Source organism: Caloenas nicobarica, chromosome 3, assembly GCF_036013445.1.
Source record: "Caloenas nicobarica isolate bCalNic1 chromosome 3, bCalNic1.hap1, whole genome shotgun sequence".
NCBI lineage: Eukaryota > Metazoa > Chordata > Aves > Columbiformes > Columbidae > Caloenas > Caloenas nicobarica.
Window position 1 is genome coordinate 100,087,183 of NC_088247.1, and position 24,009 is coordinate 100,111,191.

The following is a 24,009-nucleotide window of genomic DNA, read 5'->3' on the forward strand; positions in this document are numbered from 1 at the left end:
GTTCTCCGCAGGGACCGCGGGCATCTGGAAGCTGCTGCCGGTGGTGTTCCGCCAGAGCCGCGTCTGGCAAGCGCCGAGGCGCAGAAACGCGAGTCCTGCTTGCTTGGCCAGCCTTGGACTGACCTTTAGTCGTAACGGGGAACAGGAGTTTTGTTAGTGAACACAGAGTTCTGGTCTACACATTTTTTAAATTGATTGTTTTATTGATGTAAAGTGCCCAGGTGCCCTCATGACAGTCACTAATATAGATTTCGAAAATAAAATTAATTAAGGGCCAGTCTGGACCACCTTTACTGTCACCATGTAGTACCCTTTTCTACAAGTAACAACGCTATCAACCCGCAGGCACAAGTATAGTGTTCGTAGAGTATTTCATTACATCTCAAAACACTTGACTATGGAGGTCAAGATCACTGTCACCTATCTAGACGCGCGCACGTGCACACACACACTCACTCTTCTCTCCTACCTTCCAAAAAGGGAAATGAAGCACAGAAACCTTAACCGACAAAAGTCCGTGCCGAAGCGCCAGCTGTGTCACACCGGGCTCTGTCCCCTCCGACCGCGGCGCGAGCCTGAGCGGGAGCAGAGCAGCCTGGCACACAGGCTAATCTGAATTACGCTCCTCCAGCCCTTGAAATGGTTCCTCATTAGCTGCGGGTTAATGGAGTCCCAATGAGTAGTGTTATTTTCATCCCCTGCCTACTGAACACAAAATTCATTTGCAAATATCCTGTAAAATACTGCAAAGCAAGCCAAAGAGATATGACAACATAAGAGGCATACTATTTATGGAATGCACTTACCGTCATTTAGAAAAGGAAGCTGACATGAGCAACAGCCTAAATTTAGCAACACATTTAGTTTTTATTCACTAGTCACAATGACAACATTTCAGAAGGCTACTGCACACCTTGTGCGCCGAAAGGTTCCACTGAAATCAAGACAGACTTTGATCTGAAAGGAATTCGAGATCAGCTCCTTAATGAATACAACACTGAGTTAAATTAAGGCAATCACCATCTTGACTTTCTATTCCAAGTAGATATAAAATTACATTGATTGCAGGAAATGGTGGCATTCAAACAATATTGCAATGGCCAAAGCCTGAAAGCTAAATTCATTGTCGAGCTAAACTAGGCTTTCAGAGGGCACCATTTGATTTGAGGGAAAAAAAAGCATCTACAAACCACATATTTTCAATTAATAGTTTAAAAGGCACAGAGTAAGAAAGCAAAAACACTGGTAAATATGCCACATGCCACTCAAATAAGCATAGTCCCTGCATGTAGATGTAAATACTGTGTAAATATACATATGCACACATGGATGGGTACACACGTGGTTTTGTGTTTGGTTTTGTTATTCTTGTTGGGTTTTGATTTGTTTGTTTTGGTTTTAAGGCAGGCTACTACAAAGGCCAAATTGGAGGTCCAGAAAGACACAATGTATTTCAGAACATCCTGAGTATGCTCTTTTATCCATGCTATCTTTAATTCAAAAGTAATTTCAAATCAACAGCGTGCAAAGTTAAACCTAGTTCTCTTGAAAACTCAGAAAAAGAATTAATTTGAACCCTTACCTTTGGCACCTTAAAGACTTTTGGCCATGACTTACCTGCATAAATAGAAAGAACTAATTTACTACAGAAATGCCCATGGGCAAACATGTTCTGGCTAATGAAGTGTTCAGCTTTTGCATGATTAACCAGCTGGTGGGGGTGGTGTAAAAATCACAGGGCATAAAATAATAAGAAAAATTGATTAGCAGCTCTCTTTCGAAGCACTCTATGAAAAAAATATCCTTATTTTTGCTCAGCACTCTGGAAAGGGACTGTACAGAAAGAAAGACTTGAATGACTTACCAAGGAGCCAGGCAGAGACTGCACCAAGCACTCACTCCTCCAAGACCTGCATCGCAGAGAGGTTCAAGTGAAAAGTGAGATACCAACCAGCACCATGGCTGGATTACTTATACAACAGGTCCTGCCATGCTACTCATAAAGGTAATTTTCTACTATATTGCGAAAGACATTATATAAAGTTTAAAACTATGACTACGCTTTGAGTCAGTTCAGTTTCTTCCCCAGTGCTCTATTCTTGAGCACCTTAGCTGGCTACAGCTACTCCCATGAGCAAACTTAAGAAGTCCCTCCATATGAGCCAAGGGGTGCATATGCTACTTAGAAATAATGCACACATTCAGGTGATGCTATGCTTTGCACTCACTAGGGACAAAAATCCCTTTGCCCTTTCCATCCTGTACAAGGCGTTTTTTTACAAGCTCACATGCTCTGCCCTCAAAATAGGACCTAATTAGTGTACAAATACTTGGCAGACAGGTCACAAAAATAAATTTATCATTAACTGTCCCCTAAACCAAGACAGGTTATCCTGAAGCAGTTTCATTCCATACACATTTGCTCTGGGTCCCTTCAGCTGGGTTACAACTGGCATGTAACAGTCTCTTTAAGAAGGAAAACCACATATTTTTATGGCACAGGGTTATTTCAGAAATATAAAGCAGCTGCTCATATAAAGCATATGCACTGGTAATAAGCCACAAAAATTTGAGCTACAGATAATTTGCAATAGGCCACAGTAATAGTCACAGTCCTCTTTACCTTCATTCCTTCTATGGAAAATGCATCTTTTACACCTATTTATGGGCTTTTAAAAACTGGTTTATAGCTATGTACTACGGGAGAAGTGGGCAAAGGATCTGCAAGGATTTGCCATGTGTTCAAGACCTGGGGATGTAGCCATAACTTCCATGCTGGGACTTCATAGACTGGGCACCTACAGTCACTGCCACAGGCAATATACAAGCCATCACCTTACATCCGTGGTTGATTTCTAACCACAACCAGATATCGCCTCCCAGAACTTCCGCTCTCATGGTATATGGTACACCTTCGTATGCCCAGCTACCTGGATATGAATTCAGTTCTTCAATCACACTGGTATACTATGCATGCTGTGGCTCAAACTATTCAATCATACCATGGGACTATTTGCAAGGAGTAACAATTTTACCTGAAGTGAGAGTTATTGTGAGAAGAACCAAAGCAGACCGATGAAGCCCTTTTTCCTTCTTTCCACAACTTATCCATTTGCCTTAATTATCACTTTCTGAGGAAGACAATATCCTTTTAAATGCACCAAAAGAGAGATTCTTCCATGCTGTTTCCCTAAAGGAGCCAGGCAGATTATTCAGAGAATGGATTGCTTCATGCACACACCACACACTCCACCCAAAGCTTCACACCAAAGAGCCAGTCAGGCTTACTCTGATTAGATAACTCTAGAAATATTCCATAGAGGTCACAAATATTCCATAGAGGTCTTCCTTTCCTATCATGTACATCTGAAAAAAGCCTGTCACTAACTTCATGGTCAGTTGAGACTTCTGACATCAAAGAGATTTTTGCATGTTTTTGAGGTATTGCTGGATAGGTGGACCTTTCTACACTTGCATAGTTCTTGCTTTTGAGCCTCCCCTAACCTTTTTGGAAACATTTCTACATATTAACACGTAGGGAAGTGGGCATAAAGCTGACAAAAGCAAACAAAAATAGAGGAAAACTGAAAGCACTGGCATGAAGCGACATTTCCCCAGTACATCAGTTGGGAAAGTGCTTTCTCCAGATAGAATTCACAATAAAACAGAAGTTTCTAGTTAAGCAACAAATGGTATTAAATTCCACTTTAGCCTAATTTCTATGGTCATATCTGAATCATTAGCAATTTCTAAAATGTCAGATATTTCTAACTCTGATCAACTGGGACCCTGACAACACTGGAGCTTGTAAACTGTGTTTGAAGCAGTTTTCAAAGATGGTAACAGCCTAATGTGGTTACACCACAGTTTATTAATTGCAGCCATACTTGCTAAGAAATTACACTGTGGACTGTCTAAGTAACATCATCAATTAAATTAAACAGTATTCCCTGAAAATAAAACAAACAGTTTCAGTACAAATATGAGGCCTTGGTACTTATTTTTAAAATGTTCTTTAAGCTCCAATGATTGTTTGCTGCTACCCTTATCTACAATCATGCTGAATAGCCAAAAGTAGGCTTTTGGTTAGCCTACTTGTTTAAAAAATAACTTTTAAAAAATGCCTATTTGCCACAGAAAGTGAATGCTTGTTAAAATCATATTGCCTTAAAGGAACTCAAATACAGCTATGAGGCACGGCTGTTTTACAGATGGAAAAAAACAAATTCTTCAGACCTGTACATTGTATTTCAAAAGCTTTATTTAATGATCTGTTTGTTTACTTACAAGCAATTGCTTTGGAAGAGCCTCCCAGTGAGTATATGCTGTGTGCTCTGCAGAGGGGTCAAGCACAAGATACAGCCTGCAGACTACAGGTTTAACTTCAAAGAACATGCATACACAATGGTATTTAGGTGCCTAATTCCACTTACATCAACTCTCAGTGAAATTGATAGAGAGTAAGTACCTCTGAGGACACGATCCTTTGACATTAACACAGATTCCTCATCTGGATCCAGGTCCATGCTTTTTTGGAAAACAAAGCAGCAGAAAATGAAAACCATTTTGCTCCATGGCCTCCTTATCCTCTCCTATTTTGGAGTTTCTCTAAGGTTGACCATGGTTCCCAGTAGAGGACACAACAGCCAAACAGGCTGGTCTAATTAACCGGAGTTTTTTGTCCTAATTAGTAACAACAAGAGCATAAAGCAATCAATAGGACACCTTATGCCACTACTGCTTAAGTCTGCTTTGACTACCTCTGGTTCAACTGTACCCTTGAAGCATATTTGGATGGTTCTTCTGCCACTCTCCCATGCAGTATCAATTTTTAGCAAGGATAATCTTTCCTATTATATTAGAAATAGGTAAGAAATATTGTTGACTTACGTGATACAGCTAAAAATCAGGTGTAAAGAGCACATCGAGGAGCCAAAGGGGTTTTTTTTCAATAAAGTATTTTGATTACCTCTAATGTGATTATATACTTGACCAATGAGTAACATATTATGATATTCACGCTACTGCAGACAAGTTGCATACAGACTTGTGTAACACACGTCCCACCCAAGCTCAAGGGGAACCACGCTCTGTTGTTTCACTGTACGTTCAGCTACTTAGAAACTTCTAACTTTGGATGAAAAGACAATGATTTATTCTAAAGTCCTTTCAAACTCTTTCTGAATGACTTCTGAAGGACAGCTGGCAAGAAAGAAGTATGTTTATAAAAGAGATCAATACAGAAAACCTGTAAACCATCTTCTTCAAGATGGAGACCAAACTGCTAAAATTAGTTCCTGGAATTTCTCCTTTGGGTGCCAGTTTGAGTCTTGTTCCAAATGACCACTAACAATCCTTCTGACTTTGAAATAATTCACAGCTACTCAATAAGACCTAATTGTTGATTAGGTGTATGCAATCTCCCTCTGCATATTTGTAGTCTTATTTTAAAAATGCATTTTTGTTCCAGTGTCCTGAAACTAACCGTGCAAACACAAAAGAACTCAGATGCCCTCTCAACCCCCACTGGAAGCGACAAGTGAGTCCTTCTAAAATTGCAGACACACGCTGTCAAGTGCAGGTGTTTGTAAACAAGTTTGGAAATGTTTCTAATTATAAACCATAAGAGTTAAAATTAGAAGTCCAATCCACCGGCTTTAAAAAAAGAACTTCCAAAAGGGTTCACCTAAATGAGAGCAACCAGTGATGTTCAATTTAGTCACAAGAGCAGAATTTCTGTGCAGAGTGGCATATTGCTCTTTATCAAACTTTCTACTATGAGTTACAGTACGTTTCTTAAAAAAAAAAAAAAGGATTTTATAACAATTTTAATTTGCTGTCATACTATGATACTGTGTATTTGAATGTGCAGTCTAAAAATACTCTATTGACAGGTCTCCTGTATTTCAGATAATTAAAAAGAAGAAAAAAAATGTTCCCAAAACTTCTGAATCTGTCTTGGCTGTCAACATCAAAGTTCAGCTTTTATGGGGAACTTCCCACACTGACCTGAGAAGTCAAACCAAACTCTGTTTGAAGGAGCCTTACTCTTCTGGATTAAATTCTCCCTGATAACCTCACCTATTGCAAAGCTTGGCTTACCCTGCCCTGGCAAAAACCACGAAGAGATGACACTGGGGAGGACAAAAGTCATCCCAGAGCTCTAGCTAATGCAGATGTAGGGATGCTGTCACTGAACTGGTGGTGTCTCAGCCTTGCTTTCACCATTCTGGTGTGGAGGTTAGAAATGCAGCTCTAAGAAGCCACAATACTTTGACCAACACCTCAAACAGAGGTTGGAGGGAAGCTAATCCTGCAGTCCTTGCACATCCCAAATTGAGTTTATAATGCACTATGATGAGACTCTGCTGATGTATTTTACCACTGCAGAAGCTTTGGGAGAAAGCAGAGTTTTTACCAGACTCAAGGGGAGATGGCTTTCTTTTTAGGGAAAAGAGATAAATAGATAGATAGATAAATAAATAAATAAATAAATAAAGTTGACACTGGAATCTCTTGATCTTCACATTATTTCTTAAGGGAAAAATAACAGCACAATTGAGTATGTCAGAATAACTTTGGCTGATTACAAGTGAGCGAACATGAAATAATTTTAGAGGCTTGACTACAGCCTCACTTCAAGCAAGGGGTAGTCTCTTGCTGCACTGTCCTGAGAAAGCTGGAATGGGAAATAGAGTAAGCAGTGAGGATCTGCTCCTGGAACGAGGTGGGACTGGCCCAGCTCAGCAGACGTCCTGCTGCTTGACACCTAAAGCACAGGCAGCAGCTGTGAGGGACAGGAGAACAACAGCTCCTTGACTACGCACAGCCGGCTTCCTCCTCTACCAGGCTGTTATATGACAGAGGAAAACCCTCAAAAACCAGGACAAAAAGTAAGTTGTCCTTGTCCCATCACGCTGAGGGAGCTAGTTCACCACTATCCATCCCTTCCTTTTTCTTTTGTTTGTCTTTCTAGTATTCACTGGGTAAAAATAATAGCAGTTTCCACATTTTTTTCTGGACAGCATTTTAGAACTCATTGCCTTCAACAAATACAACCTCAACAGTTTAGTGCCTGTCTTGTAGCTAGCAAGTGTGGTGCTGCATCAGGATGAGAATACAAATGTGCTTTCAAACTGGGACGTGCTTTCAAACTGAGCGCCTTGGAAGTGATGCTTCCTTTGCTGCAAGCCATGGATATAACCTGGAATTGCTTAACATTTGTGCCACACTTTTTTGTGCGTGTGTGTTACTGACGTGAGTAAGGGATGGAGAAGCCCAGTTCTCCACTTTGGTGAAGGGGCTGCAGTAAGTGGGAGCAGAGTGAGGGCACATCTCACCTGCTTCTGACAGCAGCTGGTGGTGGCTCCCCCTCTTTTCCTTGGCTTGGGCACCTCGTCCTCCCCTTTCCTGGCTGGTGCAGTGAGAGCTCCCTCTCCTGTTCCAGTCTAACCAGTGTTAGACCTTGTCCTACTGGAAGCGTGGCCTGAGTGAAGACAGCAGGTTCAAAGGCAGTATCAGTGAGCTCAGTTTCCTGCTAGAAACTGCCACTAAAATGAATTCCCTGAGGGTGAAATAGTATCATCTTCCAATTAAAACCTATGTAAATGTATTTCCTTATTAAACATAGATATATGCGCACATGCACAGGTTTGTATATGTACTCTGACACATAGGTACATGTAAGTGCGCACACATTTAGCACTGCAAATCTTTAATACTCACGCCATTGCTATTCTAACTCAAAGTAAGTACAAAAATCATTCGTTTCCACAAGTCCATCTAAATTTTGAAGCATCTAGGCTTCTGCATGTACCTGTACTCTGCTCAGCTGCAAAAACATTTTTTTCCTAAATTAATACATACTGGAGCTCTGTTTGCGAATAAAAAAAAAAGAAAAAATAAAAGCTTTTCACTGGGTATATAAATACTTTAATTAACAAAATTAAGAATATGTATGTATGTAGGAGATTCTGCATCAAGATCAGATAGGGCAATTAACCCATTACATTTTCTAAGATATTAGATAAAAGAAAATACATTTAGGAAATGCTTAACCAGGCTTAATTTAAGCATTTGAGTGCTAAAATAATCTCAGATAGTGATTTATTTCTAATACTTTCTGCATGCTCAAAATGAAAGCATGAAGAGCAGCACAATTGCATATATCTTCTACCAAAAATAGCCAAAAAATACTATAGAAGAGTGCCTGCTGGGTTGGTTATAAAAGTAAAGTATAACCCATTAACTGCTAATTAGAAGCATCAGAAGCAGGCTTTGCTGCAATAAGAGCTGGCCCTTAAGTAGACGTTTCTGTAACCATTTAAAGGCACAGGGTTTCTCCAGTTGCTGAGAATGAAGCTTGGATGGTTTCAGCATAAAGGCCATGTGAAAAGAGGCTATGGCACTTGGCCATGTTACCCAGCTGTTTTCTAAATATGATGACAGGTGCCATTTTTTCCATTTGATCGTGGAACGTAATACATCTTCAAACAAATTTTCCCCAACTAGTCTGGTGCAGTTACATTTCAGAGATTCAAATATAAGAATGTTTTTTTTTTTTCCTCTGGCAGACACATATTGCAGTCTTCGGCAGATATTTCATTATACACCTTTTTCTCAAAGCTGATTTCTGTTGTATATATTATTTTGCTTTTTACTGCTGTTGTAGAAGGGAAAGAATAAGCACGTGGGCAAAGGATACCATTCTGAAGGAATTAAAAAAAAAAAAGAAAAGAAAAAAGCTACTATGTATAATTAGACTTAATAAATTTGCCTTGCAATAAGGAAGGATTCTCTTCCTCTCTGTCCACTACAAAGTATTTCCATATTTTCTCCTATTCTTCATCTGACTAACTACCCGGTCAAACCAAGCTCCTTTCCAAATACTGAAGGTCGAAAAGGCCTTTTGATCCAGTTGCCTATCAAAAGACCTTAATGGGTCAGGGTAAAAAAGATGAAGCCAATAGAAACACCAGTATCACAGTCCCCTGCAGAAGTAGCCAAGACACAGAAGTGGCAATTACGGACATGAGCAACAAAGAGATGATGCCTTGGAATGGATGACAGGCTCCAAACGCCAGCCATGCTGGATGAGGAGCCAAAGGAACTCGGCTTCCTCCACGGCTTGGGCAGCCTCGAGCAGTGGGCGATGGCAGGATTCAAGTCAGGCCGCACAACTCCAAGAATCAGGAAAAAAAACAAGCAGATAACTAACTTCCTCTGTTAAGGAAAGGGACATAACTAATGTGAGGGGAAATAGTTCAGGTCAACGTTTTAGGCTTTTCATCTACATGGACTGACCAGCTAGTAAACAAAGTTTGTGCGGAGCAGGAAATTAGGGCATTTAGTTTTTTTCTCTCTGCCCTATTTTCATCTACAAATACAGCAGAAACTTGTTTCTTTCTTTTAAAATTGTGAAACAGGGTCATCCATTAAGAAAAACTAAGATGGTAAAGAATCATTTTCTGAAGTTAAACATCTAAGAAACAATAAAACTACAACAAGTAGTAGTATAAATAATAAAATGAAATTTAGCTTAAGCCAATGTCTTAAATATTTAACCCTGGCAGCAGCTTTTACAAGGCAGATGAGTATATCTGTTTTCATTCTGTATGTAAGAAAACAACTGTAAAATGCCCCAAAGCCACCGAGGGATTCAGTGTCAAAGACATGATTAGTAGTTCAGAAGTTATCTGATTCGGGTCACATGGTGTTCCAAAAACCATACCTAAATATAGCATGCAAGAGATCTGCACAAAGAGCAGTTCCATCATGGGAGCAAACTAAACTCTCCACAAAATTAATTAGGGTTATTTCAAGGCAACCAAAGGAAAACAAGAAGGAAAAAAAAACAGCCCTTGCCCTGTCCGGTTCTGCAAGAGCCCGTATCGCTGGTGTGGACAAGCCCCAGCTTGCAGCCCAGGCACACGGGGCGATGCTTTGGTTCCTGGGGGAACCCCTACACAGCACTAACGTGGAAGGTGGGTAGAAGGCACAGCGTGGCTGTATTAAGGAATACACCTCATTGGGGAAAAGGATGATCCTACCAGTAAAGGGACCAGCAGGTACTGTAGGCACAAATACCCAGGCGGGAAGCCAGTGCTTGGGCTTCTTCTGTAGCTGTTAGCAGCATCCTTCTAACAGAGAAAACAACCACCTTTTTGGAAAGGGAAGGTCCATGTAAATGATACCCTCGGCACAGACCAAGACTCTGGGAAAAGCTAACGCTTCCCCAGGCAGAATGGAAAGAAAATGCCCTGTTGGAAGATGCTACCTCTGAAAGCCTCCATTAGGATTGCCTCTTGCAAGGGCAATGAATGAATGGGCAATGAATGAAATACAGCCTATAGAGCTAAGTCTAACAGCCTTCCCTATGTCTAGGCATCAGGAGCAACCATGTGGAAAAGCACACAAAAGATTGTCAAAAGCCAGCAGGCACAGGAGAAAGGGAGGAGTACTCCTCGGGTCTCTCAGGTTTATTTTGGTCCTTCTCTGTAATGTGGCAGTACTGTTTCCCACTTTTCCGAATTACCATTCAGCTTCTGACCACCACTGGTCAACAAGATTACTTGAGTAAGCTGCCCTGGTTCACCAAGATAAAGAATTTTAAAAAAACAAAGTCTGCTCATGAATGCCATGGTGAAGGTTTTAAGATGACCACAGTGAGTGATTTACCTTTGCATCGCCCTTGTTCCCACGTTCTTCACCCAGCCATTAGAACAAGCGGGGCAACATCGGTGTTGTTATACCTTGAAGGCCAAGGCGAAGCTGAAGCAGGGGCTGTGGAGAGCAGAGGAGAGAGCAGGACAAAGCGGAGGAGAGCGGGTGGTGTGAGGAGTGCTGCTGTCAGCAGGGAGGGAGCGGGTTCGCGAGCCCAAACCGCGTGGCAGGTGCTCCAGAAGGCAGGTAACGAACAGTCGGAGCGCGGGTGGGACACAAACTGCAAATTTCGGCTTGAGCGCTTCAGGCCATTAGCAGGTGCTTCAGGCAGTCATCCAAATCGAAGTAAGAAAGTGGAAAGAGCCAAATGCTGGTTAAAGAGGTTTGCAAAGGCGAAAAATCCCAGTGCGGGCAGATAAACTGTTTCCCCGGTTGTGGGAGCAGAAAAAAAAAAAAAAAACAAACTTAAAGCATACACAATTTTTGCAAAAAAATGGCTGTGTTGGGGATTTTACTATCGTGTACTTAAGCCCCGAGATGCAAATACTGGCGGGGATGCTGAGATCAGCAGTTATATGTCCTCAGGTGGTTAGAGACAAGACAGAAAAGAGCTAGCATTTGGGGAAAATAGAGGGCCCATTTGATAACGCTTCACTTGAGCGTAAGAGGGTTTCCCCTGTGGGTATTGTCCCAAAGAAAGCTTCAGGCAAGTTTAGACTGGTTCATTACTTGTCACATCCAGAAGGTGAGTCAGTTAATGATTACACTGACTCTCTTTTGACTTCACTTTCACGTGTTTTCAGTCCAAGAACTGTGCTCTCATCAACTCAAATACCACTTACAACAAACAGAAATATGAAGAGAAACTCCATTTCAGTTGCTCACGGCACATCTATAGTTATCTTATTTGTCAGGATTTCACTGGCAGTTTGCAAACTGTATTTTTGGTAGCTAATACACAGCACTGTGTTGTCCATGTTGTGGACGGTGTTACTTTTCTATATAAAAGTACAGGTCAGAGACTTGGCACTTGCTTTATTAGGTTTAGTCTCCAAAGGGCCCAAATATTGGGCCCTTGAAGGTTTCCTTACAGAAGCTGAATATTTACATCCTCAAGGGCTAAATCCATGGGGTCTCCTCAACCTGTAACACTACTTGGTTTAAGTTACCTTACACAAACATAACCAATAGCACTGGCTACTCCAAGCAGTTGTTAATGCAGACCAACTCTGTCAGCCAGTAATAATATATTTAAATCAGATGGTCACTTGAACATTATTGGTAAAGTTCTCCTCGCTGAGGGTTGCATCCTTTGCCAGAGGCTAGCAGGCTTGACAGAAGGAGAGAAACAAATTCCTTTCATCAGAGTAACATGAGTCAATATGTGGAAAGATACTTCCATCTGCTCTGTGTTTCTGGTGACATGACATTACCGTATAATTTGGTATACATTTCTAACAGAATAGATAAAACAAGATGGCTTGACAAGTATTGTTTATGCCCTACATCTATGCAAAGCTCTCTCAAACCATTTTCAAGTTATGGTGCTATATGAGCAGCTAAGACTCACAGTGGAAATGCTGGAGGGTAAAACGTGTTGCTGCTTACTTCAGGGAGTTATGGCACAGAGACATCTATGGTGCACTTCTACAAAGAAACATGTTATATTTCCCAAAGTGCTCTCCAAAGAGGCACATTTGGTCAGCTACAGACATCACCAAAGGAACCTGCTGCGTCCAGCAACTCATGGACTCACACAACTCACTAGACATAACCCATCAGTAGAGTGGCCTGTGCTGTTTCTGCATTAATTTTGTGTCCCTGTATGTTACCAGAGCCCTGGGACTTTCATGGTCTGTGGGCAGCAAATCGGCCGAGCCAAAAGGGAAGGTTCCACCTGACTAGGCCAGTAGGAGCTATATTAAGCTTGTCTCAGCTGGAGGTCATTCTGCATGTTTTGAAGGCTGCTTTCTTGGTAGTTGGTCAAGCAATCGGGGTCCAGAAATTAAGAACCTGGTTTTTATAACACGTATAATACACATAACACTTCTGAAGTCTAGACACTACATATGTAAAAGTTTTAATTTCTAAAATGTTTGATCAAAGCCATCTCTTTCAGGGCCAAGCAGGCTCTTGGGTTTGTTAAGCAGTTGCTTCATGTCTTATTCCTAGTAGGCTGCTGGTAGCCCAGCAGCCAAGAATTCATTTTCACAATTCCAAAACATTTTTTGATACTTCCTGACCAAATGGCTTTGCAATAGAAATTGGTTTCTGTCACCATCTGTTGTTACATAGTTCTGAAGTGCCAGCATTTTCCTTCAAGAGGAAAGAAGTTGGGGAGAACGCATGGCCAATCTCAATGGAATACATATTCTTTTCCTTACTCCCACTTTATGGGGAAGGCTTGGCCTATTTCTCAGCAGCTGTGAAATTGTCATCATCACGATTCTTTACAAAGCTTGGTGGCATATGGAATATATTGCTCACTTCTTAGTACTGTAAAACCAACCTTGCTGTATAACTGAGCTAGGCAAAGAAAGCAGGTGCTTGATTAAAAAAAAAAAAAATCCATCATGCATCAACACTCTATAGATTTTGTAGAAACTCTAGACAAGGATATTTTAGAGACAATTATGTTTTTGAATTAACTAAATAATATTTTGGAGAAGCTCCTAAGCTTCAGAGGTGGTACAGTCCCTTAAAAACGAGTGGGTGAAACGAACATGTCACAAGATAACATCATATTCTGCCATTCACAAAGGCGACATTCACATTCCACACCAAAGGGAAGTGTCATCCCCCTCTGTGAGACATTAAAACTGCAAGGGCCCAGTCTCCATTTCTGATGTGACAGAAGATTATTTATTTAACATCGGGTTTAGGTCTCTTTTTGTCATAGCCTGGCCTTATTTTTACAGCTGTGAACTAGCCAAGAAGTAAATTAAACAAAATAATAATAATAAATAATAAAAACCCCAAGCCATTTTGGTTACCATACACACCGAATTACAAACAGAGCTAGAATTGCAGGAGTTCAAGTTCTCACTGAAGAAGACACCCAAAGAACAACAAGAGAGAAATAAGCTTGTTGAATTTGCTTGATTCTCAAGTGCAAAGTAGTCAACAGCACTTTCAAACACTACGGGGAAAACAAACAAACAAAAAAACACACAAAAATCCTCTAAGATAAACTCTCAGAAAAGGGATGATAAAGAGATGTAGTTAATGTCTCCACTGCTATATATTCCACAGTGAATCTCCACTCGGGTATCCACATGCATATACACACACGTACATATTCAGAGTCATCTGTGTTCTCCTGTACCTAGCAGACTGGCCACAACAGGTGAGACCAAAGGGCCATTCAGGCTTATTGGCTCGTTTGGGACAGTGGCAAAGAGCAGATGCTTAGTGAAGGTCACGTGGCAAGCGTATATTGACAATTCCCCAGACTACTCTTCCCAACATCCATCTATTTACGGCTCAGAGACTTTCTTTAACACAATACATACAAGTTTTCCAGATTAGCGATCCGCTTTTAGAGATCTTCACTTGTAGTTACAGACCCTTTTTTAGAGCTGGGCTCTCCAGCTACATTGCAGGTTTCTTTTACTAAGCAAGCTACTACATACTGATATGGAGAAATCCAGCCTGCTGCCCCCATCCAGAAGAAAGGGCAAAACAAGTATTTGGGCAGCATATGCTGCTATACAGGTCTTCTGTGCACAGTTTGGCAGAGAAGATAGTTCTGCTGTAGTCCTTACATTGCACAGCAGGAAAGATCCTTCTGTGATGGTGGCAGTTTGGAAGTTCTAGAGGTTATATTTTTCAGTGGCACATGTTCTAATAAAGCCATAAATACAGATCAGTCATCAGTGGAGCTCTGAAGCTACCCACTAGTCTCCTGTCCCTTGTTAGAGAGGACAGAATCACCTTTTAGCAGAACAGGATAGGGAGCACATTGCAGGACACCAAAGAAGTACCAACTACATGGACAATCATGGGGTGGTGGGTGTCTGTCATCTCCCCACAGCAATGCATCGAGAGGGTCAGTGGTCTTCCAGAGGCATGCAAAAAACATTGTTTTTCAATATGTTCACTATTTATGCACCTCCTCATTGCACCAGTAGCCGCTGTATGCTTTACCACTCAACGACATGTGATTAAGGCAAAAAACCAAAAAAGAGGCAGAAGGAATGAGCCAGTGTGCAAAAATAAAAGGTTCTCCTAGCAGTTTCACACTCTGTTAATGTAACACACAAACCAGAAAATAATACAGACTAAAGCCTACTATCTAACTGAGCAGGCTTAAATAACACTTAGCTCTTTTACAAAGCTTTTCATCCAGAAATCTCAAAATATTTTATAAAGGTGCGCAGACTAGGGAAGAGCCAGAATGCAATCCACAGCTTTTGACTCCCAGGCATTTGCTTCTTCCATTAGACCACATCACTACCTCCAGGTATGAGCACACTTCTCTTATAGTTCACATGGAAAGATGCATATGTGGATCAAAGGAATAGTTTTTCCTCAATTTTCTATACACTGATTTCTTTTAACACCTTATTTCAAACACTGTTTAAAAATAATAGCTCACAATGCACCTATGCTACTCTAATGACTACTGTATGTTTAAGTAATGCTTCATGTAAGATGCAATGCTCCTTTCAGTTACAGTAGAAAAGCAGACAACAATCAAAATACATGTCTCTTCTTGAAATTTTTATTCTCTTCCATGTATAAAGGAAAAAATAGGTTTAACGATCATCAAGACAAAATAAAAATTATTATGAAAGAGGAAACAAAGAGAAAACCATGAAGAGCTTGCTAGAAATAGGGAAACGTCAATACTTTCCTCCAAAAGAAACAAGCTTGCAGAAATTATCGCAGATTTCACAACAAAATTCGAATGGCCAACACAGAACAAATGAAAATTTGGAAAGCTCACAGTGCTACTTTCAGCGTGGCCTGTCAAAATCAGTATGGAGAGCAAAATGAGTCAATAAAACATATCAATGTTCACCCGCATTCTCAAATCAGAAAACTATTCTGTCAACAAACAAGTTTTAATCTTTGCTGCAAATTGGGCATCCACAGTAACACCTCAAAAAACAGAGGATAAAGTCCAGGATTACAACTTCAAAACCACATGTCTGATTTTTAAGTCTTTGATGAACAAATTATATTTAGCATTCATCAATGCCTATGGGCTTCTGAACAAGGGAGGTATCTAATATAAACTGTGTATGAAAAAGAATGCATGTCAAAGCTTTATTTATTTTTTCAAGGTTTGCAATGAAAATAGTATTGTTCAGAAAAAAAGGAAAAAAATCTACCAAAATTTTATCTTCATTCTCTCCAGTTAGAACTGCTGGCTAATGAGTGATTTTGAGTAAACTCAGTTCAGAGGAGACATAAATAGCATCTTTTTAAGCTAACGATTTTCACCACAGGCCTTCTAAAACAGGCATTAAGAGAGGCCCTAAAACAGATCCCCTTTGTGTTCACCTAAATACTTTTATTTTTGTTTTGCTTCATTTTAACATATGTATACATCCTGTGTTTTCAGCTTGTCTTTTCAGCCCACTCCCCTCCTCTGCACTCCCAATCTGTCAGCCAGACTCCAGGGACGGGAATTAAAAATGACCACGTTTAAAAACTGTACCCTGCCCATGTAACAGACTTTACAGATGCAGAAAGACTAAAAAGCTGAAAAGTTCCCCACGGTCTTTGCCTATTAAAGCCCACAGCTTGCCAACAGCAGGCCACATTTTAGTGTCAAAGAACAGGGCACCGGCTTGCATTTCTGTGCGATGGGAAGTGCCTCTTTGTATTTCAGATCACACTGTTTGTGGAGAAAGTCAACAATGCTGGGATGCTCAAAAACACCCTGTAGTATTACATGGAGGACGCAAGATGCTTGCTGAGAAATAGTGCTGACACCAGAATACGGTTGATTCAGCATGAGTGACATAAGCTTATTTTTGGTTGGCTCAGGCAGTATTTGATTCAAGTAGGATTAAATCTTCATCACATTTGCTTAAAAAAATCATTTTACACCCATCCCGTCAGGCTGCATCATTCCCCATCTGACAATATTTTCCACCATTAAAAAGAAAGGGGTAAATGTCTGTTCATCAAATGAGCAAAGAGGCAGGGAAAGTCCTTGACAAAAGTAACGCAAGGAAGTAGAAGGAAGGATTCGGTCAACTGGCAACCAAACAGAAGGCTCCTGCTATTTCCCACTGAGAAGTAACAGTATCTGGGCTATAGATATGTTTGTCAAACGTATCTATAGCAGGGATAATTAAGTTAGTGCAGCAAACTAGGTGCATGCTTTGAAGTGTTCATGCAGTTGCTATACTAACGTTTCTTTCACCTGGTAGGTTAAGCTCATCATCTCCTCACACATATTTGCAGACTTGTGATCTATCCTCTGTCCTCATTATCACGTTGTTTCTGATAGCTGAACATCTTGGAAATGATATTCGAAGGTTTTGTTATAAATAAAGGAGACTACCAGAAACCTAAATACAGACTTCTGTCACCACGGAATAACTGTCTGGAATTTCTCGTGGTTCTTTTCTGTCAAGGAGTCATACTTTACAAACAAGGAGTTGAGGAGTTACATACCTTACAAACAAATACTCCTACAAGGTAGGTATTGCTGGTTTTCCTTTTCCGAGGCCTCCTATGATCAGCATCGGAAATCTTGATCCTTAGTTTCCTATAACTGGAAAAACTGGGGATAAAAACATTCTTGCCCTGCTTTGCAAAAAGCCCCACAGACATTTCAATTTCTATGCTGATCTCACTTAAAATAACAGCATCAAAATCTAAAACAGAAAGCTTTAAACCCTCTGTCTTTGGCAGTATTTTTAAATTATGTAATATTACTAGCAGTGATACCTTTCCTGTAAAGATCAAACCCAATGTGATAGTAAGGATTCTGCTGAAGTCTGTACTGGGGTTTCTGTCACCAGTGAGAAGAGCACCACAGGAGTACACAGAATCTACAATGATATCGAGACTGATTTCCATTGATTTCAGTGAGGCCAGAACTGTATCCTGTGTGCTTTTCCATACAGCTGGAGAATGATTTCGTATGCAAAGATCCTCACTTACCTACATCCTCCTATAAATCAGAGTTCTCTGCTGCCTGCTCTTCACCCAACTCAATAGGAGCCTATCGCCAGTCTCACCTTTTCTACATTAGGTTTCTATGGCAAAAAAATTTTATTACCTTTACTTTCTAAGTGTATTTCTAACCAGGGTAGGGCCCTGCACACACAAGACAGTTTCAAAACAGAGACTTGTAGCCCAATGGACTAGATCGGCACATGCACTCCTCAAGTTCACACAGAAGCAACCAGCATTTACTTCTGAGCAAGGGACACAATTATGATTAAGACAGCATACGCCCTTGTGCCTCCTCTATTCTACAGTTTCTACTTATTTTGTCAGAGAGACCTGCAGTTTGGGTATTTATGGATCTGAGAAATCCTAGTTCAGACATGAGCACTGCTGACGGGGCAAGACACTCTTCTAACTGTCCTGTAGTGTCCCACCTGTGGGAACATGTGAGCCTTCATTTTCCAGCAACATCAGCCAGAAGCATACATTTTAACCTATTCACTCAGGAAAAACAAACAACACATCACCCTCTTGCTGCATTTGGTTGCTGTACCTTCGCCTTTATTTCCAAGTTAACTCTTAGTTACAGTTAATGTCCCAAATATCTCATTTCACAGAATGATCTCTGGCTGGCTGAAATCATATCATAAGGGCAAAAAAAAAAAAAAATCTCATCTGTTGTCCTTTACCCATGCCTATAAACCAACCCATAAAAATGTCTTAAAAGAGTCAAGCAGCAGACTTACCTCCTGTACCTCAGCTGCTTTTAGAGAGACAAAGCAAATACACAGAATGAGGCTCAGAAGCTTGCCCTGAAAATAGGACCTCTGTTTTTTACGATAGCTCTAAGCCCAGCTCAGCAGCAACATGTCACCAGCACAAGCCCATGGGCTGGCAGGTAACCGGGGACCCCAGCGCACGGAGCCACTGTCGGTATTGGGAAGCGATGGTGAGCAAGGGAGACCAAACTTCCTCCTACATGCAAACTCCAGATTCAATTTTCTGCAAGGTTACCCCCAATAATTAAAAGGTTCTGTAATTTATCCTTAAAAGCTAGTCATGATGGGATCCATCAGGATCGATCTATTATCTTTTACCTCCACATGTACTGTGCGTGTGCATATCATATGTATTATGCTTTACGAGATGAATACTGGCAATATTTTCCACTAATTGTGAGAGTTACTAAACTGAACCTTCACTAAAATTAAGTTGACTATTAAAAGCTCAATGAGTAACCCAGCAAACGGAAGTGCTGTATATAGGATTTAGCAAGCACGCAACTGATCTGGCAACAACCAAGGCACAATATTTGCTGAACTTCCTATATCTAAAATTTGTTCCATACAATAGTCATATGTTCATTATGTATGGTGATTTAACACTCACAACACCAGCTCCCTCCTGCAACTGGCCAGCAACGGGTTTCTTTATATCACCTTATTGTGCTACACCTATTTTGTGCTTGGTTTTATCACTCTGTGTAACATGTAAGTGTCTTCATGGATGTCCAGGAGCAGATCTTCTGCAGTAAAAGAGGTAAAACAGCAAGATGGGAATACTCACAAGACTGCCCCTAACAAATTTTACAAAACTGTTAGTCCTTGAAATGCCCCAGTGAGATTATGTGACACATAATTCAAAAGTACAAATGAAATTATGAAATATGTGCTTAGGAGGCAATGTTCGTATGTATTAAAATACCAAAATAAATGTATAATAATTCAGGCATGCTACTCTGAAAACACAAAGTTAGTGGATTGAAAGTTACAGGTTAATTTACAACAAACACTCTCCATTAACATAACAGATCTCCCTGCATCAGTTTCAAAAATACTTGAATAATATTCTTAGCTATTAAGATGTCATTATCATAGACAGTCCTACAAATTTTAGCTACCTCAATATAAACACAGCTAGGTTTTGTAAGGAACACATATAGCACTTGTTATAACATGTTAAGTTTATTCCCTATATATATACTCTTTATGAGTGCAGTTTCTAAGTTTTCAAAGAGTATATATATTTTTTGTGCTTTTACAGTTTCCAGGCTATACCTCTATACAAATATGGTTTATGTTCTGCATTGTTTTCAGGATTGTACAGATGTACATAAATCACATAAATCAAAAGCAGCAATAAATTATATTAAGGTTGCATGCAGTCTAGCTATCTTTGACAAATTAGAAAACTAGGAATTCCCTGAGAAGAAGTTCTCTTTCAGAAGGAGAAATAAATAAATAAAAAATAAATAAATGAATAAATAAATAAATGGATCTTAAATGTTCTTATCTATTAATGTGGGAAAAAAGCCTGTACAATTTTTGCATGAAAAGAGAGAATGATTCAGGAGAAATTCTGACAGATTTCCTAAATACTGCCTCCACGAAAGAATCTAATATTTTTAAAAATCCGATATTTAAAAATAAATAGAAGGTCAAAGTGAACGTATGCAGAATTATGTGAAAGAGTTACAATTATTGATGAAAGACTATTTGCTGATAAGGATGCATCTATTTGAAATAGGATAGCATTTGGGACCACTCAAACAAAAGTCTACAGAAAGCTGATAAATCAAGGAACTGAGCAGGATTTAAACAAACAACAGACATGGCTGAGAACGCACGAAATGTCACGAGTACAGCTGAGAAATAAGTGATGGCACAGGACCACTTACTCAGCTACTAACAAGACATTATTTGCTTTGGCCTCCACAGAGCGAGGCAGCTATCAATCCAGCCACAGCTCCAGAAATTCTTCAGACTGAAGCCCTAAAAATGTGATTATTATTTCTGGGTGCACACATGGAACACCTCAATGAGTCTGGCTTTCAAAAAACAAAAATCCACCATATATCACAGAGGCAGGTGAAACCTTAAGGGAGTTCTCACAGAAAAGCGTTCTTCCTCCCCCAAAGTACTTCCCCCCAAAACTGCCGTTACAAAACACCAGGGCCTGGGTTCTCCAAGAAAAACTCTAGGACCTATGATAATTTGGCATCCGAGTACCTAACTTGCAGGTGCTCTGCTCTTGCGATGGAACCCCCAGCTCTGGTAGTTACCCCCATGTCTTGACAGTGCCAGCGAATCCACGAGTGGCCATCGCCGAGCAGAGAACAGTCCAATATTGCCGGTAGGAGATGACGAAGCCCACACACATCTGAAGTCCCACTTCTCTAGGACCTACGTGTTTAAGCAGTGATACTCAAAGTTCTTAGTTTTGATATCTTTTTCAAAGTTTCCAGGCTGCTCCTGAAAGAAACCTACTGGAGGGTCCTTTCTGTCAAGGACACAAGTGGAGAAAGTGAGCTACATCACACACAGAAAACCAGTTTTCGAGAGGAGCTCATGCCTTCAGAAGTCTGTTGGGATGTGAGGGGAAAGATGGGAGCAAAGAGGCTCAACCTTGTCAGGATGGAAGTGCTTGAGAACATCCAAAGCAGCTCTTTGGCCACCTGGGAAAGCTGGATATTGAAAATGTAGGCACTCACACAGGTTAGGCAACTTCTAAGGTTAGGTGGCAGTTCAGTGGGGATATTGAGGATCTCAGTTTGGGCTTTCAATGCCTAAATCCCACTTAAGTCCCACTTAAGGCATCTAATCCTTAAAGCCTTGCCAGGAAGGAGAGAGTCTACGCATGCAAAAGCTGATGGTCAGTGACTGTCTGGTTCTGTTAAAACTAAAATACACAGAGAACGACCTTATTTTGTACAAAGGAAAAATGCAGAATAATCAAAGACACGCTCTAGTCATAGAAAGTTAATGGAAAGTTAATGCAGCTGATACAGATCACAGTCCTGTCTTTAGAACCCACGACAGTTTTGCTGACCTGGAGAATATTATAATCCATAAATCATGGGTCTTCAATAGCCCACGGGAAGAAGCACATTTGGAAATGTTCAAAAGACAAAATGACTAGAGGAGTCCTCAAAAAAAACTCCGCTTACCCACACCAGCTAAGAGGTAAAACTAGAAAGGAGAAGAATTTATAAAACACTGTAATGCTTACATAGAGTTAATAATTCAAAGAACAATATTCTGTCATTCAGTGACCAACTAGTTTGCCATGCTCCATGAAATTAGGTAGTTTCAGTCCAGTTCCTGATAGCCGGGAGTCCACCCAACAAAAAGCTACCAATTTATTTCTCACTTGCCTGCAGTGCTGTTGGCTCTGAACCATGAAGTGTGAGTATACATGGATACCAGTTCACTCTATATTCCCTATACCTGATACCTCCATATAAAGACTGCCTTTTTTTAAAAAAAAAAAAAAAGTGCCTGTACTTACACCACTTGAATTTAGCTGACAGAACTGCCAACACGATATTTTCATATATAAAATTATCTAATTGACAAAAGTGGTCTTTGCATAAAAGCAGTAGACTAGAAATACAATCATAAAGTGCAACTTTTGATTATTATTCTATAGTACTGTGTTTATGAGGGAGATATCATTAATTATTAATACTTATTTTAATGGTAAATATTTCTGCTGTTCCCCGAGTATGCACTGCAATATTTGCCTGACTGCACAAACCAAGATTTCTCTATGGGTAAAACACTGAGATCTCCATTGCGGGGATTCAAAGAGCTCTGCTCCAAATGAGAATTCTGGCCTAAGTCTCCGGCAGCTACCCACCCACCAATGAGCACCTGAACTCTATAAACTGTGATGGAAACAAGGGGACAGGCCTCCCATTTCTTCCTATCTGCAGATGGCCAGAGTTCCAGCAGCTCACCCACTAACCCCTGCAACTTTTGCATTACAAAATCAGTATTTGATGCAAAATACAGGAAAGTAGACAAGCATGTATGTCACAGACCATAAAGATGCTCCGTGGGAGCAGGGTGCACTCCTTCCTTCCTGAACACTGCATTATCTCTCCAGATTGACACCTGGTTTCTTCTGCCAGGCACAATGATTCAAATGTCCCCAACCTGGCTTTCAAGGGGTGTAGGAATTACTAATCTTTCATAATGAGCTTATGGTAAGGAGGCCAGTCAGGTTTCTCTAATTTATTTGGATATTGGTCTCTAGTCTCACTGCGCTTTCACCTGCGTTTTGCTTTCAGTTCTGGATTTGTCCCAGGATACATACGCAAAGTCAAGGTTGTATCTTTTCTGTCCAGCCACCTCCTCCGTTTTGGTAAAGTGTTAATATATTTATAAGTCTGATTTACAGAGTACTCCAATGCACTCTCAACACTGACACAGACAAGCAACAGAAAATATTTTGCAATTTGGCATATTTTCTTCTTCAGATACTCCTATTCAAGTGCTTTCCTTTAACTTCTCAAAATTATTTATTTTCAGCAGAAGTCAGTCTATTTTTGCCTGCTGTTTAATCTATGTATAAGCTAAATATCACCTTCCCGACTCACACAAGCAATCGCCCCCTCGGTCTGTCAAGGCAGCTCAGAAGAATAGGGAAAGCAGGATTTGTCCTGTATCTACATAAGCATTTTAGTTGCAACTGTGGTCAGCTGTAACAGATTGATGAGGAATTGTTTGAAATACTTCTGGTTGAAAAATATATAAATCATGATTACTGATAAAACAACATAGATGTATGTGACACCTATGAAATACAGAAATAACCTAGAAATAGAGAAATAAGCAAAGGTGTACTCTAGGACTCTTATAACCTAAGTTTTCCAAATAATATAAATGTTATGACAAGTAAATACACAAAACAGTAAGGCAGTATACTTCAAGGTGACAGTGCTGTGTACAGAACAGTAGGGGTTAATTTTTTTTGGAGATGTTTAGGTGGCCATGGAAGTCGTGAATTTGGATTCACCCCAATTTGAATTGTTATATTAAATAACACGCAAAGTTATTTTTGTTTGCGTTTCTTACTGCCTACTCTTCCTATTCCAGGTTCCTCCTTGCAGAGCACAAACAGCCCGGGCACAGCAGGGAAGTAGCACCCAGGAACAACCGAAGGGAGAAGCATTAGTGGAATGCAGCAGCCTGGGGGGAGAGACCCATTTACGCAGAGAAAGTGCTTAAGCAGGGACATTTGTGCCTGCGTCTATGTCTACGTAGAAAGAGGTTGGGTGAGCGCATGCCCAGGGAGGAGGATTTGGTTATGGTTAGAATTTGTGAGTGACAGCCATGTGACAGCTGGGAGTCAGCAAAGATTTTGGAGGGATGGAAATTCCTGAGATAGGACACACGACCACTCATGCGATCTGCATGTGCCTATCATCAT

At 40.4% G+C, this 24,009-nt stretch overlaps 1 protein-coding gene across 7 annotated transcripts in view; it reads right to left on the reverse strand.

The window, feature by feature from the left end:
• ESRRG (estrogen related receptor gamma) overlaps positions 1 to 24,009 on the reverse strand; it is a 387,444-nt gene that overhangs the window by 352,156 nt on the left and 11,279 nt on the right. For 2 of the 7 annotated variants that reach the window (XM_065631555.1, XM_065631564.1), the window contains exon 2: positions 1,865 to 1,910. The exons of 4 other annotated variants lie outside the window; for them this stretch is intronic. In XM_065631555.1, the coding sequence (XP_065487627.1) occupies positions 1,865 to 1,910 (46 nt within the window). Of the gene's footprint in view, positions 1 to 1,582; positions 1,618 to 1,864; positions 1,911 to 24,009 lie in introns of all 7 variants that reach the window. One more of the 7 variants, XM_065631556.1, reaches the window with a different exon arrangement.